At 47.1% G+C, this 25,819-nt stretch overlaps 1 protein-coding gene across 1 annotated transcript in view; it reads right to left on the reverse strand.

The window, feature by feature from the left end:
• The window catches only part of PLXNC1 (plexin C1), a 144,453-nt gene extending 142,720 nt beyond the window's left edge, over window positions 1-1,733 (reverse strand). Inside the window, exon 1 of the mRNA XM_012775273.3 lies at window positions 331-1,733. Coding sequence (XP_012630727.2) covers window positions 331-1,386 — 1,056 coding nt within the window. The 5' untranslated portion in view covers window positions 1,387-1,733. The remainder of the gene's footprint in view (window positions 1-330) is intronic.
• Window positions 1,734-25,819: the final 24,086 nt, after the last annotated feature.

The raw sequence follows: 25,819 nt of genomic DNA on the forward strand, positions 1-25,819 counted from the left end.
ACTAGGGGAAGAGGGGCTGCCTGGGGAGGCTGAGCCCCAACAAGCGCCCACATTTGCACAGAGAAGGATGGCACCGGGGTGCAGCCACTAGAGTTTTGAGCCTAACTTCAACCCTCCCCGCCCCCCTTACACAATCTCCCTTTGGGGACCTTCGGTGGTGCTCGAGGTCTCGGCAACCGTCGGAGAAGCCGTCCGATGGCCGCAGGCGGTGTGAACCCGAGACCTGCTAAATGTCAACCCAACGGGATCTCCCTCCCCCGGCCCCGCTCTGCCTGGGCGGCGGCGGCTCCGGCCGAGCGCTCCCCGCGGCACCCCGGGGACAGGACTTACGCAGTTTCTCTGGGTCTGGAAGTCCCAGCTGACGTTCTTGGCGCGCGCCTGGATCTCACTCATCCTGAAGAGGCAGAGCGCGGTGGTGGAGGGGGAGCGCCTCTCCTGGCCCTCCCCCGTGGCCGCGCTGAACACCCCTGCCCAGACGTCCAGGGCCTCCACTAGGCTGGAGGAGAGGAGCAGGCGGCGGCCATCGGGGTGGCCGTGGCCGCAGTCGAGGGACACCTGGCCCTGGAACTGCACCTCGGTGCTCTGCGCGATGCTGGCCATGCTGGGCCAGCCGGTGGCGGCGCCGCTCGTGTAGTTGTAGGGGTAGTAGGGGAAGTAGACCCTGCCATTCCAGAGAAAGGCGTCCACGAAGTGCAGGCTGCCCGCGCGCTCGCACAGCTTGAGGCGGCCCAGCTCCTGCGTGGCCAGGCTGCGCCCCTCCGTGTCCTTGAGCGCGATGGCCGTGTCGCGGTCGGATGCCGCGGGGTTGCAGCGGTTCGCCGTCTCCGGCTCGGGCAGCACGTAGGTGGCGGCCACCGCCAGGTACCAGCGGTTGTTCTGCCTGGCGCGGTACACCACTCCGGCCGTCGAGCCCTGCGGGTGACACGACACCACCTCAGTGCCATTGCGCAGGGAGCGGCTCAGGTTGCCCAGGGGCCGCACCTCGCAGGCGCCCCGGTCGAAGGTCCAGCCGGTGAGCAGCAGCCCCCCGAGGCCGGCCGCCCCCTCGCGGTAGGGCAGGAGCAGCTTGCTGAAGCTGCTGCCCGGCCGGGGCCGCGCGGGGGGCGCCAGCGAGACCGGCTCGGTGCAGTTGCCCGCTTGGTCCCGGTACAGGCGCGAGAGCCGGTGCTCCAGGCTGTAGTCCAGCTGGTCCAGGCAGCTGCCGCTCGCCACAAACACGCCGTCCTCCCGGCTCGCCGCGATGGCTCCGATGGCTTGCTCCGACCGCCACACGGGCTCGTCCGCGCCCCGGCCGGGCGCCGCCAGCGCCAGCAGATAGGCGAGCAGGGGCAGTGGCGCGGCGGGGCGCGGGGGGCGCGGCGGTGCCTTCCTCCGGGAGACCTCCATGGGCTTGGGGGGGCCGCCCCCGGGCAGGGCGCGCGGCGGCTCCGGCGGCTCAGGCGCGCGGCGACGGAGACGCGGGCGGCGGCGGTTCCTGCGCGCGCTCGGGCTCCCGCGGTCGCCCCATCCCCGCGGCTCGCCCGGGAAGGAGAGCGGGGAGGGCGGCGCGCGGCGGGCTCGCTCCGGCAGCCTGTGCAGCGGCGGCGGCAAGCCCTGCGCGCTCCGGCACCGCTTCCTCCTCGCCCTCCTTCGCCGGAGAGTTCCTGTGTGCAGCTCCGGCGCTCGCGGGGAGGCGCGGAGGGGAAGGGAGGGGACGGGCGGAGGGGAGCGAGGCGGGCGGGGAGGGCTGGAGAGGTTGGGTGCGCTTGTGCGTTTCACTTTCCCATTGTGAAAGTGGGATGCAACTGGCCCCCTTCCTCATCCTCTTCCTCCTCCGCCCTCCGCCTCCTGCCCGCCCGCCCGCCCTCCCTCCACGCCCATCTCCCCTCCCCTCTTGATTCGGTGAGATTGGGAGGAAGGAGGTCTCGTAATTTGGGTTACTGTGTAGGTGGCCTCTTTCATCTATTCATAACAAAGCTGAGCCGCCTGCCGCTGCCGCCACGGCCGCCACCATCGCCCCTTTGGTTCGCCCCGGGCTCCCCGGGCGCGCTAACGGCGCACGGAGCGGGCTCCCGCGCTCGTCCGCCCGGGGCTGCTCCAACGCCCGGGTTTTGTTTACGAGAGCAGCCAGGGGATACGCGAGGCGGAGCGCGAGGACCCGGGGTGCGAAGGGGTTGCAGCGGAGGCCCCGGGGCTCGGGCCAAGGGAGGCTGCGAGGGCGGCTGACAGGTGTGGAGCGGCGGGAGGGAGGCCCCGGGAGGCGCGCGGGAGACGTGGCCGAGCCGGAGACTCCGGGACCAAGGCGCCCCTGTGACAGGGAGTGGGTTGCCCCGAGGCAGAGGAGTGAGGTGGCGGAGAGGCAGGCGCCACACTCTCGTTCTGGACAATCCTCAGGGCCGGAGCGCCCATGTTTGAAAAGGTTCTCTAGTCTCCCTTGGCAACGGAGTCCCAGGCTCTCAAACCTGAGCACTTAGAAAGTTCTGCTCACCATCTAACCTAACGATCATGGCTAACATTATTGTGCCTCGCTACGTGCCGGACGCTGCTGTAAATTCGCCACATGGATTAAGACTCATTTAATACTCATAACCACCCTATTAATTAGTGACTGTTATCATCCCTGCTTAGTCCAGGAGGATGGAAGGGCCATGGAAATTGCCGGGGTCCTACTGCTGCTTGATAGCAGAGCCCAGATTCGAATCTGTATCCTGCCCAGGGCCTCTCACCTATCCCGCTGTAGTCAGATGCCACCTGTGGCCGTTACAATACTCCCCAGAGATCATTCTCCACGGTGGAGCTGAAAAGTTCCCAAGTTAAATGCTCCAACCTGCTGAGCCCAGGCTTCTACTCTTAGAGCCAGGTACCCTATTTCCCCAGAGGCTCTCGTCTGTCTCATCATTCCCCACTTTTTTCCTTTGGACCTCCTGAATTCTCACCACTTCACCCTGGGGGCAAATGACAGCTGGGTTGCCCACACAGCCACCAAGAATTTCCGAAGCACAGGGAATCATTGCACACTGTTAGGTTCATGATTTCTCAGAAGGGGGCTTCCCAGAAAATACACAGACACCTCCCAGCTTCCTGAGGCAGCTGGGGGCGCACCATCAGCACCCTTACAGACTTGCAGGTGAGCCGGGGTGCATGGGGGGGGGTGCTAAGGGCTTCTGTGGATCCTTGGGAAACATCTCTGTTCTTTCCCACACTATTTTCAGGCAAGAGGCCCCAGGGAGAGCAACTGGTTGCTGTCCCCTTTCTTCCTTCCCTCCAAGTTCCTCAGCTCTGCATGCAATCTGTTGTGGGGAGGGAATGTGGCGCGGTGGCTTCCTGCAAAAGCCTGAGTCCTGCTAAAGGAGAAGCCATTGCAGGTTTCAAACTTTTTAAGTTCAACAGTGCTTCAAGCTCTCCCCAGTGCTGAGGGATAGGGCAGGAGCTTTGGAAGGCTTAAAGAAAGGAGGGAGAGGAGGGAGGAGAAGCAGAAGAGAAGCATCAGTCGCTAATTAATTTCTAATCTAGACATGCAGCTAAAGGCTCCCGTGACTTCAGCAGTGGCTCTCCTGTGCTGCATCCCGAGTGGTCATCTGTCCATTCGTAAGCTCCTCGTTTGAAATCGGCTAACATTATCTTTGCCTGCCAGAAGGCAGCAGATGCTTTCCCGTGAGATGGAAGGTTGTCCTTTCTGCTGTGACGATGGCGGTTGGCATGCCCATGAAGAGAGCAGAGGAAGGAGGAGAGAGGCTTAAAGTATCCAGTCGATGCTAATCCGATCTTAGGTCGGGCCAATCAGACACTTCACCTGTTCTAGAATATCAGGCCTTGTTTCCCCATTCCCTACCCGCTAGCTCGGATGTTTTAAGAATTGTTGCATTCTTGAACGTAGAAAAAAACAATGCTTTAAAAAAACCTCTGCAGCAGCTCATAGAGCCCTACACAGCACAGTAGGGGATTTACCCACTGGTGTTTGGACAGTTTCCCCTGTGAATGATGAAGAGCACAATGGCCTTTACAGGCTTCGTGACCCGGCTGTGGCAGTGTCGTTAAGTGCTGAGGAGCAACAGTTCAATTCCATTTCGGAGATAGTTTTACTTCACTGGTAACCAAGTCATTTCTCTAAGTCCCGTAGAGTTGGTACAATCAGTCCCAGACCATGTTGGGAGCTATTTGGATTAAACATGCTCTGTGGTGCGGCATTTTGATCACTACTCGATTCATCGCTGCTTCGTTTTGAAAAAGAAACAGCATCTTAAAAAATACTACCCACAAGAAGTATAAATGGCTTTGATGGCTACAGTTCCTTGCCATTCTACAGGGACCATAAGTCCCACTCTAATGAGTAGGCTTCTTTTTTTCCTCCCAGTTAATTGTATGCAGACTCCTATGGTGAAAGAAATCAGAATCTGTGCTAACTTTTTGGCATGAAAAATGTAGGCGACAAGGAAGCATATGAATGCCTTCTTTACTGATTCTACCCCATTTTGTACACATGTGTTTGCCCCTTCCCAATTTTCTTGTGTACTAAAGCTCCACCTTCAGGACACAAGTTCACATTTGAAAAGTGTGGGAAATACGAACAACTGAAATATTTAGGCAATGTGGGTTTTGTATCTCTTTTGTATCTCTTGGACACCGCTGTCTGGCCCAAGGGTGCAAGTCCCTCTCCAACTGGCTGAGCCTATCTTGTTGGGCGTCACGTATAGCACATTTCGGGACTCCTTGTAACACAACTGGCTGAAACCCAAAGAAAAGAAGATGGTGCAGATTTATCCTCCAGACAGAGGCCTGCTACCACGGAAACAGGCAGTTCCGACTGATTCCGAGCAGTTTTATTTGCAGCGTTCACTAGATGGGAGAGTCTTCATAATGAGAAAATATCAACTCCCTCCGGCACGGAAGGCAATCTGGGTTAACCAGGCCATCCACAATCAGACTCATTTCTGGTGGACAGGACTTTATAGATTCAGTGGTTTTCCTGCTGAGGCTCAGGCCATTACAACTGTTCAGTAGGCAATTGGTCACAGTCACAAGATGGCTATCATTGCCACTTCGGTTTTCTTTCTGACTTGTTTTTTTTCTTTTTTTTAAATCTGCCATTGGTCTGTAGGATGACTGGGCTGGCAGAGATCTAAAGCAACTAAGAATATTAGTTCCAGTGTTCAACAAATTCTCTCCATGCCTCGTCTACATGGCTACAACCCCTTTAGCAGAGTGTGGGAAACATCACCCAGTGGGCTGAAGAGTACCAGTGTTGTCCTTCTAGGATTTAAGACGGGCCACTTCCCCCTCCCTCCACGGCTTTGCTCATATCTATGTGGTCTTCCCCATCAAGGCCCTTATCAAAGTCCCAGCCCTGGGCAACTGACAGGAAAAAGAAACAACCCAGTCTCCTTTCTAGTCTGCTAATGAGTAGATGGTTCAAAGTAGATTAGAGGAAGAGCTATTTAATAAGTTTGAGCTGATGCCAAGAGAGGAGTGGAACACAGTTCAATCAACATGAAAAGTCAGTTGAGCACAGCACAGTTAAGATGGGGCTGAAGGAACTCAGTGCCTTGTTCTCTCTGCCCACCCAACATGGCCCCAGACGATCGTTGAGCATTTGTATGCTGGGTAACAGTGCCCTCGTGCCATCCATTAAAGTGAGGAAGGCTCGGTGGTGTTCTTTCAGTAGGTGGGACTTAGGTTGTCCGAACATTACAGTTGCCATCTTTTTCCATGTCACAACTGCTCATGGTCTAATTCATATTAGAGGACAATTGTAGATGGGACAATGGAGTGGGACATACAACAAAATGATTCTTTACTTAAGGTCCAATGACCTTCTTTAAGTTAAATCGGGGCCTTCACTCAGCTTTAGAGATGGCTGAGCTATTGCCTATGGAAAGAATGTAAAAATGTCAGATGCTTTTATGAGACTGGAGTCTAGGACATCACCCTAACCTTCTAGTACCTCACTTCTCAGTTAGGGTACTCGGTGCCATGACGTTTCTCTTGAGCCCTTTCTCCAAAGCATTCACCAAAACCCTCAGTGGCTAGGAATCTGAGACCATTGCCAGGGGAAAGCAAAACATGGCAAATTAGCCGTCACAGTGTTTTTCCAGACCAACCGGAGTTCACCCGGCAGGAAGTGCACAAGCTCATCAGTGAATTACCTCTTCAGATTTGGGGAATCTCTGTAACTTGAGCAGTCTCTCGAAAATCAAGCTTTTCTCAGACTTTTCCCAAGATTCGAGTCTGTCCCTGCCTGTATTTTCCTTGCTGTTCTTTGGAAATGAGGAGCTAAAAGGGCATCAAGGTCTAGACACAAAATGCTGATCCCTCTCTAATACACGTCATTTCCCAGGTCTCTGCTCTCTCGTCACCGCTCTGAGACTTGCTGTCAGCGTAATCCTAGGCTGAGTCCTCTGATAACCAGCAGCTTGGCATAAACCCATTCAGAGAGAAGAGCGGCCGGCGGCAGCCAGGCCTTCGTATTAATAATAACTCAAACTCTTGAAATGAATAGCAGAAGATAAGATAAACACGCAGATAACTTCACAGGCACTTGTACTTCCGCTTTGTTGAGATTCTAGTGAGGAGATGCTCTGAGCTGACAGTAAAGTTGCTGGACTTTGCAGTGAGCCGCCTGAGGCTCTCCACCCCGCCTCTGCCCTTGCCACTCCCTAGATAGTGTTCCCGCCAAGGAGGGGGTAGGCATGTCAGCTCTGAGCACAGGGCTGCTGCTGTCAGGAAGCTCGGCAGGTGGCCCTGGGGTGAGGGCAACCCTCCACCACCTACCCCAGGCAAGGCGCTGAGAATGGGGTGGTCCAAACAGCGTCTCTCCGACCTCTCAGCCTCTTGCACAGAATCCCAAATGAAAGCCCATGGAAGACTGAGGGTTTGCCTTGCCTTGCCTTGCCCCTATTCATTTTGCCTTTAAAAAAAGAAAAAAAAAAAACTTTATTGAGGTATGACTGCCATACGAAAAGCTCTACCCATTTAATATATACAACTTGATGAGTTTGGAGATAAGTATACACCCATGAAACCATCGCCACAATCTCTTCTACCCCTTCTCTAGTTCTGCCTATTTATTTCCTCTTCCCCATTTGGGCTGGATAGTCTCCATTTCTCCTTACAGACCGTTTTCCCACATTTCTTCCTCATCTTGCTCTAGACCCAGAAGTTTGGTATTTATGGATGTCACCCTTGCCTTTTGACTTGGGGCTGGAGTCAACCCACGGGAAGACCCAGCAGGAGCCCCAGGGCTGGGTAGCTAGAGTGAAGACTGCATATGTTTATTCCCCCAGTTCCTGCCTCCATGCTCTATGCAGTGGCTGTGGCTGTGTCCCTCTCCAAGGCCACAGATCCTGGGGACAAGCCTCTATCACAGCTATAACTGTACCCACAGCCTTCTCTGGGCTCAGTGACCACCCCCTCACCCTCCTCCTCGGGCCTGTGGGATTCAGTGACTCCCACTGCTGTTGGCCCGCACACTGGTGTCCCTTCATCCTGCCCACACCTCAGCCGTGGCCCTTCCTTCGCACGTCTCTTTGCATGTGTCCCCTGTTTCCTGCCAGAGTCATAACTCACAATCCAATCTACCTCCACACATGGATCCATAAGTGACCCCAAATGACGTTTAGACCCGTGCATTCCGTCCGTGCATGGACGGAAGCGTGGAGACTGCTGGCAAAATGGAACTGCTTTGTTTCCAAATGGTCGCTTCCCCGAGTCTGGCAATGGCAAAAAGCTACATTTTTATTCCCTTTGCACAAGTTTTCCTACACTAAATTCAACCTGGGGATACAGACAAATGAAAACCTGACTGAGGAAGATTATTATTTTTTTTTCCCAGCTAAAACATAAAACTAAAAAAACCTTAAAAGCAAATCAAAACTACTGGGGGGATAAGGGTTCAGAAGGTGGTGGGGATGGTTATGATCTCTAAAATTCTGCAGAACGTTTGAAATGTATTTTCAAACAAGATACAAAATGGAACACACTGCTTTTTCCTTTTTAGACATATCTCCTTAAGTCTGAGCTCCAGCAGTTCCTTCAATGAAGTCTAGAAATTCCATTTATATTCACTATTGCCAAAACAGGATTATGAAGAGATTGCCATACGTTCCCATCCCCAGATCTCGCCCCATCCCACCCCACACTAATATTGCAGAGATAAATTGGATAGTCTTGGTTCCTTCATTGCTTACAGAATCCCTCCGTAGCAGAGACAGAAGCCCTCTAAAGATGCTACTATTTTAGAGTGTACTTTATTTTTTCCTGCTATGACTTCTGTACTTTAATCATCTGAACCAGCCAATTTGAAACTCGACTACCCTCCTTTATTGGACATTCTTAATGGTGATTAAATATTTACGGTGTCAGAGGCCTTTTTCTTCCCCACCATGAAAGCTGCAAATTTGGAACATTCAGGAGCTTTAATTATCAGGAAAGGTGCACTTGCATTCATAGTCAAATAGTCAGAGATGCATTTTGCAGTCTCTTTGATTTGCTGGGGGCGGGGGGGGGGGAGATGGGGATGATGGTGGAAGGACAGGTGTGTGGCCCTGGCAAACTGGATTTCTTGCTGACTGTATGCTGGACGCAGTCAGAGCTATTCTGAGGCCGATTAGCAGCTAGCAGAATTGGCCTGAATTGAGGACTTCCTGTGGTCATTCTATAGGGCCACTGGAAGCCCACCCGTCCCCATCCAGGACCTACAACTCATGGGCCTGGGCTCCACGTGCCTCTGTCCCAGCTGTGAAGTGGGTGAGGTTGGCACCGCCAGAGCTCACAATCCCTCATGCACCCAGCTGCTCCTGCTGCGATGGTGTCATCTCTGGCCACCCCCAGCCCAGTATAATGATGAAGTGCCAGGGCTACAGAGTGAGCCACTGCTAGGGGCAGGGCTGCACGAGGGCACCTGGCCAAGGGGGCAAGAGGAACTGAAACCCAGCCTGCCTTCTGCTCGCCCTGCACCCTGGCATGGGGCTGAGTGTGCCCAACAGAAGGGACATCTTTTTGTTTGGACAGCAACTCTGTGGGCCAGCAGTGACCCGAGTCAGGCCTAGGTTGCGGACCCGGTGCCACCACTCAATAACTCCACAGCCTGGGGCTCCCTGAGCCTCAGCATCCTCATTGTAGATGAGAAATAACAGCATCTGTCTCATGGGATTTTCATACATATTAAATGAGATAACATGTGTAAAGCATTTTAGCACAATGCCTGACACATAAGAAATGCTCAATAAATAAACACATTCTTATTACTATTATTATATACTAGGGCTCTCATGCCATGTTAACCCACTGTATTAGTTTGCTTGGGCTCCCATAACAGAGTACCACAGACCGGGTGGCATAAATAACAGAAATTTACTTCCTCCCAGTTCTGGAGGCTGGAAGTCCAAGATCAAGATATTGGCAGGGTTGGCTTCCTCTGAGGCCTCTCACCTTGGCTTGCAGATGGCTGTCTTCTCTCTGTCTTCACATGGTCTTCTCTCTGCATGTGTCGGGGTCCAAATTCCTTCTTCTTCTAAGGACATGAGTCACATTGGATTAGCGCTCACCCCAATGATTTTGTTTTACTTCTTTAAAGACCCTATGCCTAAACACAGTCCCATTCTGAGGTACTGGGGTTAGGACATCAATGCATGAATTTTGGGGGGACACAATTCAGCCCAATTCCTATGTTTAGGAAAGAATTAACTAGCATTTCTCAGGCACACGTTTCTGCCCAGTGCTGAGCACGTTTACTTCCCTTTCTTCATTTATTTTTGCAATAACCTTGTAAGTATTATTACATCATTTTGCAGATAAACAAACTGAAGTGCAGAGAGCTTCATGACATGCCAAGATCACAGAGTATGGAGGTCCAAGCTTGGATTTGAACCCCTTCTTCTGGCCACCGTCCATGCCTTCTACATCAGATTTGCCAATGGATTCTCTCATAGCATGATATTAGGTGGCTGGTAACACTGAATCTTCTGCCCTCTTTGGCTGTTTGGTTGTAGCAGTACTGGTGAGCCAGTAGCCAAAGCACAGCAAAGACTCTGTCCTCACCATCTCTTCCTGCATAAAGTTTTCCCTGACTTCCCTTTGTTGGGTGTCTCTACCTGTTCATTTCTCATGTATCACACTGTCCCCCCGTATGTTCACAATTCATTTATCTGCCTCTTGATCCGACCAGCTTGGGTTCCATGCAGGTGAAGAGGGGATGCCACTAGTGTTAGGAGTGGGTGTTGGGTACACCAGAGCCAGCAGGAACAGGTGAATGGCCATATCTAGAGGACCTGTCAAAACTGCACCCAAGTCCACATCTATAATTGGCGGATGAGCTGCTCAGAGTCAAGTTTTCTTAGGATATCAAGAAGAAACCAGGCACCTACATGGATCTGAGATTTCTAAATGGCATAAGGAATATGACAGAAAACTAACACCAGGGAGAGGGAGTGGAAGGGTTTTGGAGAAGTGCAATAAATGTAGGGAGAGCAGCAGATTTAGGGGCATATACTTATTAAGAGGTGAGAAAGCGATAAAGAAAACAAGGTGGTATAAATATTGCAAGCAAATAGAAAGCACGAAGCAAGAAGGCAGATGGTGAAGATGCCCCTGCACTTCTTTTATGCAAGGGAAGAATCTTTATTTTTAGAAATATTAAAATTTGGGGTATACTGCTTTTAAAAAATGTAACATAGAAAAAGGACAGATTTTGAGAACAGGCATATGAGAGGCCAAGCATTACCAAAGCTTAATTACTAAACACTACTGCCCATCAGATGTGTATACAAGGATACCGTGAACTATAAGGATGTGTGTGTGAAATTAGATTAAGGGGCCATAGCTATAGTGCAAAGCAAAGAATGCTAATGGCAGTAGTAGTATTTATCTTTTTAGGTACAGGTCCTATCTTTTCGACTAGACTTTCAGCCTCTGCGAACAGGCTCTGTGTTATTAGCAATGTTAGGATCATTAGATCATTTGACTAAAAATGGAAGGGCATTTAGAAAACATTGCTGGCATTATGCAAATGAGAGTGACCAAACCAAAACTACAAAAACCTAGCTGATGGAACCATATCTACCTAGTTCAGGAGAGAGTCACAGAGGTGACAACTCAGATGCCTGTAGGAGGGGTGCAGTTAGCATGAAGGCATGGAAAGAGAGGCCTCAAGTAAACACGAGTGAAACTGACGGCAGTTGCCCTGAGCACAACACTCCTCTGGCTGCCACGAAATAGACTGTGTAGAAGAAAGAAAACAGCCCCTGATAACATATTGGTGGTAAAGGACCCTCCAGCTAGTCTGGAGGGTCCTATGGCCTCAGCACACAAAGACCAAAGATATTGACCATAAATTGACCCCAATGAGCAGACGCCAGCCCAGATAACTGTTTCATCTTCAGACTTGTCCAGCACTGAAGACTTACACTCATCTTTTGGCTCTTGCCATCATTATTGTTAAAAATAACAAGTATTTATTAAGGGACTTCCTTATATAGGGCCTTATGCTAAGAGCTAGGGATATGCTTGGGACCACCTCCAAGTTTTAGCCATGGGCTTTCCATGCCTCTTTAAACAAGCCAGGACCTTTCATGTCTCCATGCCTTTGCATTCACTGCACTTTTCACTTAAAACACCCTTCCCTTCTTCTCTACTTTTCCAACTCTTATTTATTGATCAAGATCCAGTTTAAAAGCCATTTTCTCCTTGCACTCTTTCTGGAAGTTGTAATAGAACCTCTCTACTAAGCGTTAAGCTCCTTTAAAAAAAATAAACAAAAATAGAAACCAAGTACTAGCACATCTACAGTCCCCCCAGGAACTAGGGCCTTGTGTATAGCAAGTGTTCATTCATTTATCCCAAAATGGTAACGAGTATGTCTCTTCCAGGCCAGGCTCCATTCTAGCAGTGTACTCAAACTCACCTGTTGTATCTGTTTAACTGAACTATTCTTCCACTTGGTTATGAATTCCCTCCTCTGAATGTGAATAGAACATTATTTGTAAAGCTATGACAGCATTTAAATCTTGTGATTCACATTATACATTATGCATTGGTTGTGTGTTTAGCTCTTCCACTTAATGTCATTTCTCTGAGATCAGAAATGGTGTCTTATTCAGTTTATCTCCATAATTCCCTTTAAGCCTCAAACTTTCTGTTCATTTACTTGCTCATGTCTTTAACAAATACTTCCTGAGAATTTACCATGTGCTAGGCATGTTTTGAGGGCTGGGAGTATGGCAATGAGCAAGACCAATGGTTCCATCCTTGTGCAGATCACTGGGCCTTGCAGAGAGTCAACGTTCAATAAATGTTGTTTGAATTGTATTGTAAAGCTCGGATACTTCTTAGGGGAAGGGGTCATTCTTTGAGGTACCCACAGCTCCAAATACAATGACTTAACATGGCATGTGCACAATACATATTTACCAAGTCATGAATTGATTATCTCTGCAGAGACAGAGAGTATAAAAGGAGAAAAGCAACTCCTTGCTGCAAAAAATATCATTGACAATACGAAGGAACCACCACTGAATGCAAATCTGAGCATTGCTTTTGGATTATTTGTTAATTTACAGCACCTTTCAAACTTTGTTTGGAAATGGTTTTGTGTTGAAAAGGGAAGAGTCTTATACTGTAATTATGTTAGGCAAGCTTATAATAATTATAATAATTATCAACTGAGTGCCAATAATACTTTAAGAATGCCACTGAGCATAAAGATCACACTAGTGTCTAACAGGTATTTAAAACTAAGCTCTTTAAAATTGAAAAGGCACAGATTCAACATTTTCTATTTTTTAATAAGCAAAGATTCTGACAAACCATTACTCTCTCCTTTTCCTGTTAGAAACTTCTGTTTACAATAAAAACTTTCTCTAAGATGGATTTCTTCTAAATCCAGTGGGAATTTACGCAATTTATTTTATTTATCATGCCTTGAATGACATTCTCTCATCTGTCTGAAAAATATGACAACATGCCAGATTTGAGCCTTTACAGAGAGGAGGACCCACCTCTCAACAGACAAGCATGTTTTCATGGGTATATCATTCTATTAACGCACAGAAAAAGCCAAGCTTTGACGCACACGAGGGTTCCCCCTAGTGGATGTAAAGGGTACTTGATACGGAAAAAAGACATTCCCTACCTGAGGGGAGTTGGTGTGTACTGTGGTTTACAAGCTTTCATTCCTCCCTAGCATCTGTTCCTGAAAGTTGGAAGTATGTCACCGATTAATAAAGGTTTGATTAGCACTCCTCTTTCTATCTGGCATCCATAGTAATTAAGGTGTCTGCCTGCAGGCTTGCAAATGCAGCATGAAATTGCAGTCAGCCCTAGAACAGAGCAATAAAACGAACTCTCTTTAAAACACCACCACCTAATTTCCCTAAGACGCTCCCCCCAAGTCAGATTCTCATCTGTAACTATTTGGTCCACACTGATATGGTGCCTTCATCCAAATCACAAAAAAAAAAAAAAAATTGGCTCTTTTCAGAGAATCTATTAATATCTATGCCAGCTACTTAAAAAATGGGCTTTCGTATATTGTCCAGATTAGATTTCTGAGTTAGTCTTTGTCATGTCTTTTGACAAATCCCTGCTACCTATCACGTGTAGTGTCTATGCATTCCTTCCATACACACTGGGTGTTCATAGGCACAGCGCTAGGTACAAGACAGTAGGGGACAGAGGAAACGGGTCAGAATAAGACACAGTTCTTGGCCTCTGAAAAGCTGTTGATCTAATCGGACATGTCAACTTTCCGTCTCCTGTACTGGGTCCCCTTCCTCCTTCTGTCTTTGTAAATGCTGATGTGTAGGGGACCATGGTAACTATTTTCATGTGCCCAGACAGCTTTACCAACCCTGTTCTTCTGTTAATAAAGCCTGTACCCCTCATCCCATCCAGACGTGGGCACATGACCCAGGTCTGGCCAATCCCAGTGCTCCATATGTTTGGGCAAAGGATAGGTCATGTGATCCCAGCAAAGCCAATCAGAGTTCTTTCCAAGGATTGGTATATGGGTTGTAGGAGAAAAAGTCTTTTATGGGAGTGGCCAAATCTGGGGCTGCCAGTGACTTTGTCCTCTGCCTAGTAGAAAAGTCCTAACTGAAGTAGGAGATAATATGGCTGGTGCTGAAAGACAAGCAGAGGTGAGATAGAGACAGAGAGAGAGAGAAAGAGAGAGAGAGAGAGACACTGAGTGGCTGAGGCCCACCTGAACTAGTCCCCAGTCCTGGTCTTTTGACTTCAATCACTTGTTCTGTTTTGGCCCCCTTATCATTGGAATATTCTCCATGGTCAATATCACCAATGACCATGGGCTTCCACCATTACTTACCAGCTGATGACTCTAAAATCTCTACACCAGAGTGATCTCTTGAACTTTAGAGCTATCTGTCCACGTGCCTACTGGTCACACCCCTTGGACAGTCCACATTTACCTCAAGTTAATTTTCTTCTGCACCTTTTCTCCACATGTTCCAAGTCTCATTGGATGACACGACTGTTCACCTAGGTTCTCAAACCAGAAGGTGGAAGTCATCCTGGAAACTTCCCTAACATTCTAGATTTGATCAACCAGCAAGTCCCTTGATTTGTATCATGGGCTTGATTTTTCATCAAAGATTTCTCATATCCCAGAATGCCCTCTGTTCCCTCACTCCTGCTCCTTAGTTTGGCCCCTCATCATTTCATATCTAGGCTGTTTCAGGTGAGACTGGCGTTCCTGGTCCCAGGTTCATTGCCCTTTCACTGTCTTCCAAAATGGGCAGCTGCTCAGATTACTTCATGTTAAAAATCCTTCAGTGGCTCCCTATTGTTTCCCAATCTTTTAATATTATGGTCCGGTCATCCCTCACTCTCCTTGGCAACATCCTCCGACACCCAGCCAAGGCCACTAGGGGCCCGTCTGTCAGGCTCTGCCTGGCAGTCCCAAGGGCCAAGAGGGCAGGGTAGTATCTCAACACACCGTATGGCACCCTTGTCGGGAAGCTCTGGCTTACAGGACACAGCTTATACTTCTTAGCTTGATATATAAGGTCCCCGCCTGACCATATTTGCAATATGATGTCCACTCCTTCATATGCGAGTGTAACTGAGCTCTGGGCTGAGCTAGTTGGAGAGCAGCTGTGTGGGGCCAGCAAACTTGAACTCCGGGTATCTGTAGGCACAGCTTGATAAGCCTGGTGGCTTTTGCTTCTGCTTTGTTCTGTCTAAAGGAGGAGGTTGATACTAGGCTCAGACTTCTATGAAAAGACACAAAGAAAAGATGAAAACAGTAAGTTTCCCAATCTACAGGCGTTCTCTAATGGAGAGCAGGGTGGGGGATAGTCAGGGGCTAGAAGTACTTTGACCAGAAGCTTACGACATTCAGGGCACTTGCATCACCTTGGAGTCTCGTGACAGAGAGAAAGAGTCAGAGAAAAGGGCTTTCTTCCTGTCTTTGCATACAACACCGTGTCAACATCAAAATGGGGACAGACAGAGTAGAGGAAGAGGCCACATTCTCAGAGATGTTCCCCTGGGGACTCCCCAGAATGACTGGAGAGATTGAAGGAAGAAGGGTTTGAGTCATAGAGTTATGCAGTTTGGGGGTACCCAGCCAGTAGAACTCACGGGTGTTAGCCGTGGCCTCATGGGTGCCCACTGGGGAGACCTGTGAAAACTAGTTTACAGAAGCTATGTCAATCAGTTTCAGAGTGCTTAGCTGTAAGGAAAAATAATCTACCTACTTACAGCATAGACAAGCAGGGGTTAACCTTTTCTCTCACAAGGAGTCCAGTTGCCAGTATCGCTGCTATTCAGTGTTACCATCAAAGAGCCCCAATAGGCCCAAATAAGAGCCCCAATAAGAGCCCAAAGGCTCTTATTATCTTTCTGCTGTTGCGACATAGCTGCCACAGCTGCACACATCATATTAGTTTTCAAGACAAGAAGTGGAGGGCTAGCTCTCTCCTTGCTAGACCCTGTCTTTTCAGGTCCAAACAGAAGTCCCAGGGCAGACTTCCCCTTATACCTAGAGGCGAGAGCGTGGTCACGTGCCCACCCTACACCAATCACTGCAGTCACCGGGGAAGAGAAAAGGAACGACTGTGATTGGCTTATGAGGGTTTGGGGGAGGAGCTTAGCTTCCTTGGGATCACCCCATATATAAAATGAGGATTCTTTTAGCCGGAAGGAGGAGGAGGGGAAAGAAATGCGCGCTGGGCATGTAAAGAATGCTGCGTACAGCTCCAATGCTGAAAGCCTTGCCGCTCTCTGATCCTGCAAGGTCTCCACCTCCGTCTTCCCCTTGGCCAAGTCCCAATTATGCTTCGGGTTCCCACTGTACTGTCTTCTCTGACTCTCACGCTCCAGAATTGACCAGTCCTTCCTTCGTGTCTCCAACACACCTAGTTCCCACCCCCGTGTTTGCTCTTGTTACTCCCTATGGAAATATTTATTTGCCTGGTGTCTCTGTGGCTCCAGAACTCCTTGAAAGAAGTTCATAGTGTGGTCATCTTTGTCTCTAATGTCTAGCAAGATGCCTAGCCCACAGTCAGCGTTCAGTATTTGTGGAATAGATGTTTGTATAACAAAATCTGAATAGACAGAACAAAATCCAGGACAGGAAATAATCACATTGACACTGGCATCGTCAAGCATGAAGGCCCACTAAATATGCACAGTAGCTAGCTATTCGGTTCAACCACACCTACTCATAAAAAAATCTTACTGTCTGCTGAGCATCAGGAGCAACACAGAGGAGGACACAGGTTCTGTAGGAAGACCCTATGCAGGGCAAAGATAACTAGCAATCCAAAATAGCATCTGACAAGTGTCTCATTAGAGCCACAGAAGTGCGGTAGCAGTGGGAAGACAGAGGACATTGGGGCAGGGGTAGAATGGTAATTAAAATCCACAGGTAACTCCAAACCCTAATTTAATCAACACTTTCAACCTCCGCTCATCCACAATTTCTTAGCGGTGTAGGAAAATTGTCAGATTTGAATGTCATTTCCTCCGGGAGCCCTGCCTATCTGTCAGTGCACCTGTGACCCAATAGTAAAAGAACCACATGGTAAACAGCCAAAAAGGGAACCAGGGAGAAAAGGGGACCTTGATAATTCACAGCTTAGATAGTCAGCTCTTGAATAGCTGAAAGCTGATGCAGTTTTAACCAGTGATTTGAAGATCAAATGATTCCATATTGCACAATTGTACTACATTTGAGGTTTTTGTGAAGGTGTGTTATTGGAAAAGAGGTACCTAAAACTGTGTGAAAGGCACAGTGAAATGCACTAAATGGATAATTTTCTAGGCCCTTCGCTTCATGGAAACTGTGTTTTTACAGTGGGTAAATACTGAAAAATCTCCTAAAGCAATGGGACAACACTGAGAGTTTCCTAACGCCATAGGGGTACTTCACACTGAGGGGTGGGGGTGGGGGAGTGGATCCCTTTGACAGTCCAGTAAAATCTGTGGACTCTTCTCAGAATGTTTTAAAACGCATAAAATAAAATACACAGGATTATGAAAGAAGTCAACTATGTTGAAACACAGCTACAAAAGAATTTTTAAAAATACAGCACAGTGCCTTACATATGTGCTTCTTTAATAACAGCGTAAATAACAAAAACAAGCAGCATCTCTAATATTTAATCATAATCTGAAGTGGTAATAAGGATAAATCCAGATAGCTGCAACAATTGTCACGTGATTTGAAAAGATCTGTGATTTCTCTCCATGACAAAGCCACGGGTGCTACATTTGTCATTGCAGGCAATGTTTAACTTCAGTGAGAGGTTAGAGAAAATAAAGATGTAATTTTATTTTAGCATCCAAGTTCACAGACCCAGGTTAAAAACTGCTGTTCTGAGGTCCCTCCAGCACATGGTAACCAGGTTGAGAACTAGAGTCAGCATGTGTTTTCCTGACATTGATGGGCACAGCTCTAGGAGGTCATTTCTCCCTTATTCAAGCAATTACATCACAATTTATATTGCTCACCTTGAAATATATATGTTCTTAGATAGATGGGTTCAACAACAAAAAGAGAGGAAATGTCCTATTAGGCTACTGGTAGCAAAAGACCTTTATTGGATTCATTCCCATGAACTCTCCTTTGAATGTGCTTGTCTCACATTGGTATTAATTGTGTTTTCTTCTGATTTAGTAGTTGCTAGACCCTTTACATTCTACTTACTAGGCTCTTGCCTAGTAAGATGTGGGCATTTCAGATACAGGAAATGATTCAGGAAGGGGAAATTCAAACTCTCCACCTAGAGAAGCTGCTTACTCATTGCATGAAATCGTTCTTTGAAAACCGATCGATGCCGGGCCAGGCTTCTCTGGAAGGGGAAGTTTGTGCCTATTAAGATACAAACAAGGAACTCCTATAATTTTTCATCTCTCCCCCCATAAATACAAACTTGTAATCATAATGTACTCGGTCAGTTGCTTAGGGTTTCCCCTTTCCTGCGTAGTTTAGTACTTACCTAAACAAGCTGGGGAGGAGGAGTCAGAAGGAAGTGTCCTCACCCCATTGGGAAAGGCAGATCGCTGTTTTATTGTTGCAAAGATCATGTTCCTTTTCAACTGAGAAATAAGCACACCAGGTACCACCAATTCTTCGACAATTACTGCTTTGCTTATTAGATAGATCTTCAAAGATTAGCTTCCCCTACCTGTAAATTAAAACGAAAAAAGGTAAAAATGTATTTGACAATGGGGAGAGGAAGGGATGGGTATTTATGGGTGTGGTGCATGCTGTCTGGGGGATGGGCTCAATTGTTCGGTGATGCAAAGGCAATTTAGGTAACCAAAGTGTTTCTATCCTTGTAACACTCTGAAATAAAATAAAATTAAAAAATAAATAAATAAATAAATAAAATAAACAGTAGGTAATTAGGGGAAACCCAGGTGATTTAGAACACAACAATTCTCAGACCAATCAGATGTATGGAGTCAACAAATTCCAACATATGGAGTTATTATGTCTTCATATTAAAAAGGCTTTTGACCAGTTATACATTTATCATTTAAAAAACAAAAAATATAAATTAAGTCTGAGAAATATCTTCTGGACAGTTGTCCACTTGACTCTATATCATATTTTTCTCAACCATCTGTGTGTCTATTTCAATTATAAGACAATCAGAGCATGCATCCTCTTCTATTACAGTGATTTGTGTGCTTTTTCCCCTTGATTTTGAACTTCTGGAACTGGCATCTCCAGGGTCATGCTGGGCAATTAGTAGCTTCTCAATAAACATTTGCTAAATTGAATGGAATCCAAAGAAGTGCTGCTGATTAGGGAGGACACAGCAAATGTTTTTTCTATGAAACCTGACCAGCAGTGTTAAAAGACTTTTTTCACCAATAACATGAAAAATGGATTTTTAAAAACCAGAAGCTTTTAAAATTTGCAAATTACACAGAAGAAGTCAAGTAAGGAGGCTCTCAATGAGCAGTAAAAAGGTCAGAAACAAACAAGATGAAGTCTGCCAGAAACCTGGAAATGCTTGATACGCTATTATTGAATACATTACCACTTTAATAATAATAGGGACCATTTTTGCGCATAGTGACTCGTGTAGTTTCCTTATCTGTAAAACAGCGGGCATGAATAGACCCTCCATGTGGGGTGTTTACGAGAAGTAAATGAGTCCATGCTCATCACACACCTGTACTTGCACATAGTAAGCGTTAGTTATGTCGGGCATGGTGCTCAGGGCTTCTCACACTGTACTAGCGGAAATAACAGAGGCAGGATGAAGAGACACCTTAGGGGGTGGGAAAAAGGAAAAGGATAGAGGCTGACATTCTAGAGTTTTCAGTTCGTCGTCTTTGTGTGACTGTTTGCACTGCCCGGCACAGGCTTCTCCAACTCTTCCCGGGGCTGGCTCCTTTGCAGCCGTTAGATCTCAGCTTGAAAGTCCAGCCCAGGCACGCCTTGCCTCACTCACAGTCTAGAGTAGGCTCCCCATGTTATTCCATCATTCAGCACAGTGTGCTTTCCCTTTAGAACATTTATATGGAGTGTAGTCGCATATGAAATTGTTTACCTGGCTGGAAAGCAGCTCCGCCACTAGACTGATCACTCCACGAAGGCAGGAAATGGTTGTGTTTACTTATTGTCTTCAACTCCTAGCAAAGTGCCTGGCACATACTGCATGCTCGGTGAATGTACATGTACCTGTCGCAATAAATGAAATGGATCAGGGTTCCTATTATACACAAGGTCACTTCGGGCCAGCACAGCATCCACTTGGTCTACAAGATACTTGCTTTTTGAAAGCACACCAGCACTTAGAAAAGTGACCCTAACCCCATCAGATTGTAATGTAACGTTGCATCCTCTTATAGCAGCTTCTTCCAGGATCCTAAGGTTTGTGTGTTCCACCTCCAGAGAATTTTAAGCCAGCCTACATTCACCATATATTGATACTGCCTCATTTTGATCAGGCTTACAAAGAAAGGGGTGAGGAAGGAGGGGGGGAGGTTGTCCTGGGAACAGCTTGGGTATGAAAGTGGAGGGGGTAAAAGATAGAATTTGAGGATCCACTGCCCCTTTACTAAGAAATACTTCTTTTTTTAAACTTCCTGGAGAGACAGGAAGTACATGCCCAAACCTCAAAGTTTGGGGCAATGAACAGTACTCTAACATCGCTGAACAGGGTTCAGACACCCAGGGTAAGATATAGGAATAGCCCAGATGTTTTTAAATTAAAGGCCAGATGTGGAGGGAAGGAAAAAATGAAAAAGGAGTCCTAGAGCAGATCTCCTGAGATCAGTAGGGACAATATAAACAGAGATTAGGGAAGGAATACAAAGAGAAAGAGGAGGAGAAGTTTTCTGTTTTTTTGCAGGGTACAGTAGAAACCCCTCCCCACCTCCTATAAACTGACCACTAAGAAGCCAGACTGCTGGGTCCACTTTTATGTATGGCCAGCAGAGCACAGGGAGTCTGGCCTGGAGGTGGTTGGGAGGTTGTTAGGCTGGGAAAGCCCAACTGCTGCTCACTCAGCCCTCTCTTAGATGGAAGACTTTGCCTCCAGGCCAGGGATGACCAGGAAAGAGATCAGGAACCAGAACTGGGCTACAAGGAGCCCAAACTGCATCTATGTGTGAATTACAAAAGGGCACTCCCCACCTCTTCTTCAAGACACTTTGCTTACTTCTGTTGGAAAATTGTTGTTGTGGGTTGATTTGTTGGAATAAGACACATTACTGCCATCTACCAGAAAACTGTCATAATAATATACAAATTAACTGTGTTTACTGTAAATGGTGGCCCCTTAGATGTGGTGCCATTGTGCAGTGCTTGACCTGTACAACTGTATTGGGCAGCCTCATCAGAAATCCAAAGTTCTAATGTGCTTTATTGGCACTCAACCTGTGACCTATTGGGAAGACAAAGAAATGATCTCTGGGGTCCATTTCAGGCCAGCAGTCTCTTATTATAGGGAATTCCAGTGGCACTCATGGAAGGAATTGATTTTTCATAGTTGGTTCACCCAGTTGGCCTCTGCTCTTTCTGACCAGCTCCCCATAGGCACTCATCTCTTAGGACAATGCTCTGAACAGTGGTTTTAATACTTAGTTTAAAATGCAAACTCCCCAACCTCACCCAATAGTTTCTGGTTCTCTAGGTCTAGGATAGGGTCCTTCTATCTATTTCAGACAGTAATTTTGGTAGGAATTAAAGTTTGAGAATGTCTATCTTAAATGAAAAAATTTAAATTTGCTGCATAAGAATTTTAAAATAACTCTATCAGGGCCATCAAAAGTTTAACTTCCTTCCTTCAGTATTCTTATTAATCCTTTGCAAAATCCTGATCCTTAATGCATTTCTTTTCTTGCTATGATCAATTCATGAGGCACTGAAGGCATAAAATGTAATTAACAGAAATAGAGCATCTTTTTGTCAAGAGAGGTAAAACCATGAAGTTTCAGAAGAAAATATCATCAGCATTTTGGAGCATTCGTGTAAGTCTGTAATTTTTGTATGGCTAGGGCTTGACAGTAGCCTAATTCTGGGCATTTAACCTGTGTGTGTGTGTGTGTGTGTGTGATGCTTGAAATTAAGAGTACGGTAGTATTTTTCCTGCATTTGACCTCCCAAATTAAAATGCCCCCACATGAAATGGCTATGGGTTTACCCTGAGTGATAGCTCCAAGGTTGGGAATAGACGACTTGTGTGCTTCTGCCTCCTGATTCATGCCTGAGGGTTTCAAATCTCATGGCCTAAAGGTCTCAAAACAGATAAAACTGAAATAATGAATGTCCTAAAATTCTGGGGGATCTCACCAGTTATTCTGGAAATGAATATAGCTTCTTGCAGACAAGCTTCCATTTGTCCAGAATTACCTAGCCATGGAGAGGCTGCCCACACCATTGCACTGGAGTTGAAGCATTTTGAGCGCCACCTACACTCTCCCCATTTTTAGCACAGTGTGATGGAGGCAGGCAGACCATGAGAACCCCTGTGGAAATGTCACCAGTGTCACGAATCCCAGGCCTGTTCGCAGGCGGTGCCTGCCTGCTGGTCACCAGATCCCTCCTACCATCGATACATAGGTTACTTGTCAAAATTCTTTCACACAAGCTCTCATGCTTAAAACTCACAAAAGTAGGACAGGCCTTCTATCTCTCCATTTTACAGAATAGGAAGCAAGCTCAGAGAGGCTAGTGCGGGGGGAAAAGTCAGGAACCGGAACGTGGGTCTCTTGAGTCCTGGTCCAATGTTCCATGAGCCTCAGCTCTCAGCACTGGAATCACATGGGGTGGGGGGAAACCTTGGAAAAATGCAGATGCTCAGGCCCAACCGCAGCTTCTCAAGGGATGGAACCTGGCATGTGTATTTTTTAAAAAGTGCCACCAATTCGGATAAATAGCCAAACATGAGAACCCTTAGCCTGGCACGTGCTTCATCGGAGAACCCAGAAAAATAATATGAAAATCAATTTAACTGACGCATAAGGAAAGAAACTTGGCTTGTTCGATTTAGAAATGAAGTCCATTAGAGTAATGCCACTGCCTTGCATATGGTGTTACATAAGAAGGCACCCTCTGGAGTTGCGTGAAGGCCAGAAGTCTTGTTGGAGGGAGATGCATCGATCCCTAAAAATACAGTAAGAATGCAAGAAGGATTACGATAGCCCATTAGTGCTCTGCAAGACAGTTACCACTTACCTTCCCTAACTCATTCCGGCTTCTACAGTGCTAGAGAATGAAATAGCGTCCAGTGTATCTGCAACGGCTCTCTGCAGGTCTGAAAGAAAAGAGCTGTATTTAAGACGTGGTCAAGCTGTTGGGGGCGATTATGGTTTGCTCTTTTCTCCTGTCATGTTTCGTCTTGAATCAGGGCTCACTCAAATATTTCAATGATGAGAAATTAGGAGGCAGAACACCTGGTTCTGGTCCCGGCTCTGTCATTACCTGTTGTGTGACTCTATTAGCTAACCTGACTTTGGTTTTTTTATCTTTAAAATGGGAAGTCTAATTCTTGTCCTGCTAGCTTTGCATGCAGGGTGCATGGTGATGATGTGTCCACACGCCTATGCAAGTAGAGTATAACTTACTGTTGTTACTATTACTTTGAATAGCATCATTGCATTTATTAGTTCCAAATGGGTGTGTGCAGTCTGTGAGGCCCCGTATGTCATTAAATATCCTATTTCCAGGTGGCCTAACCTCTTGGCCATTACTTCTTGGGGAATGTTTTGGAAGCATGGGTTTCCCTCCAGAGGGTTGAAGAAAGGAGACAGAGTTGGGGGACTCAGGTCAAGACAAGAGACTGGGAGAAAGAGGCTGACAATACGTCAAAGGGCTTCAGAATTGAGAGAAGGTCCTGAGAGAGAGGGAGAGAGGCCAGGCTCCAGGACTGTGCTGTCCAATACAGTAACCATTAGCCACATCTGGCGATTTCACTTAAATTAATTAAAATGAAACACAATTTGAAATGTAGTTCCTCTGTCACACTGGTCACATTTTGACTGCTCAATGGCTGCATGTGGCGAGCGGCTACCATGTTGGACAGCGCCAACACAGAGCATTCCTATCACTGTAGAAAGTTCTTTTGGACAGATCTCCTTAGGGGCAGAAAGGCTAATTTTTCCCACGAGTGTGCAGACCTCAGTTAGAGAATGGAGTTCTAATGTCGGTGTGCTGGGAGGCTGGGCCAGCCGGGCTATTTCACTATTCCTCCCAGCCTCACACCTACCCCAGCCAGCCCCTCCCTCTGATGCAGCCTGGGGTGGGCCAAGAAGCAGAAATTCACTCTCTGGGTAAAACTGGAGTCTGGAAGCCCTGGATGTGACTTTCTGGTGGCAGCTAGGATAGTGAGGCTCTCTCTTGGGCCTTGGGAACAGCCAGGGTCAAATGGAAAACATTTCAAAATCAAATAAGACCATTGAGAGCTTTCTGTCACATACCAGCCCTCTAAGGACACCTGCCAGCTGTTGTCACATCTATGAGTCTTTCAGGACCTGCCTGTTAGGATCCGGTGGGAAGGGAAGCACCAGAGGACCAAAGGCCAGAGCCGGGCAGGGAGTCCCACCCCTCCTTGGGAACTGGCCTAGGCCAATTTGGTCATGCACTGCATGTAGGCTCCTTTTTGGGGGGTGACAGTAGCCACTGGAGAACCTGAGGTGGTGACGGTTACCTCTTCCCCAAACGTCACGTCCTAGCTGAACTAAAGGCAAAGTTCAAGCCAAATTCTACCACGCTTCTAGTTTTTCTTAGATGGAACTTCTTTAGCCACACAGGCATAAAACAGTTCTGCAGCCTTGATGAAGTCCCAGCTCTCTGTCCTTTTCTGTGATCTGATCCACCTGGAGGAAAGTCACTAGAGACAAACTTGCCGAGGCAGGATTCTGTGCCCCAGCAGGCATCATGCAAGTAAAAATCCCCTCTTCGAGGGAACGGGTTAGGGATCAAGCCTCAGGTGCCACCTGAGGGTGTAGGCTTTCAGGCTTAGCTGGATTCTTGTTCCCTATTCATTCCTGGGGTGTGTGTGTGTGTGTCACAGGGCAGGGTCCCTCTGAACCATTTTAGCCAGTCCACATGTTTTGACTTTTTTTAATGAGAGGCATTTTCTCATATGCATCATGTCATTTTATGAGCTACTAATTTCAGCAATAAAAAACAAATGCTGACACTCAATATGCTAATTAAGTAGTGATTGATTGTTGATTGAGAGATCTATAGCAGAAGGACTTGTAGCCACCTTGGGAGCTGGCCCTCTCTGATATAATGCTAACTGGCCTCCCTCGAATGTACACTCCTGAGTGTGTATTCACTGACCACCCAATAGATGTATAATATCACCCTGATTTTGCTAAAGTACTTAAAAGTAAATGATAGACGCATAATATATCTCCGTTGTAGTAGGAAAACTTAGGTATGGTGTGAATTCAAGTGACTTAAAATTATGCAAAGACAATGGAACAGATCCCACCTGTTCTGAACCCTGAACTGGTTCTCCCGGCCCCCAGTCCAGGCTGTGCTCCCTCATCTGTGTGTGTGTGTGTGTGTGTGTGTGTGTGTGTGTAACTCACATGCCCTTGGTCATCTTCTCCTGAAAGTTTCCACCAGCTTCCTCTGGTCTTCACTCCCGGTCTTAATTTGAGGACTTTGCTTCTTACTGGGGCTATCTTTCAAAATCTCAATTAGTCTCTGACTCTTTGGAAGACTGGTGTTTGTAGACTGGATCTGGAATGATTCTAATTCTTTGTTCTCCATAAGACTCTTATTTACATTAACAATTGTCATCTGACTTTTGTTTAATTGAACTTATCCTTATTTAAACAATTGTCATATGGTGTTTGCTTAATTTAACCTCAAATTCCAAATCAACTAGTGATAGGAAACTCCTTA

This window comes from Microcebus murinus, chromosome 10 (assembly GCF_040939455.1).
Source record: "Microcebus murinus isolate Inina chromosome 10, M.murinus_Inina_mat1.0, whole genome shotgun sequence".
Classification (NCBI taxonomy): domain Eukaryota; kingdom Metazoa; phylum Chordata; class Mammalia; order Primates; family Cheirogaleidae; genus Microcebus; species Microcebus murinus.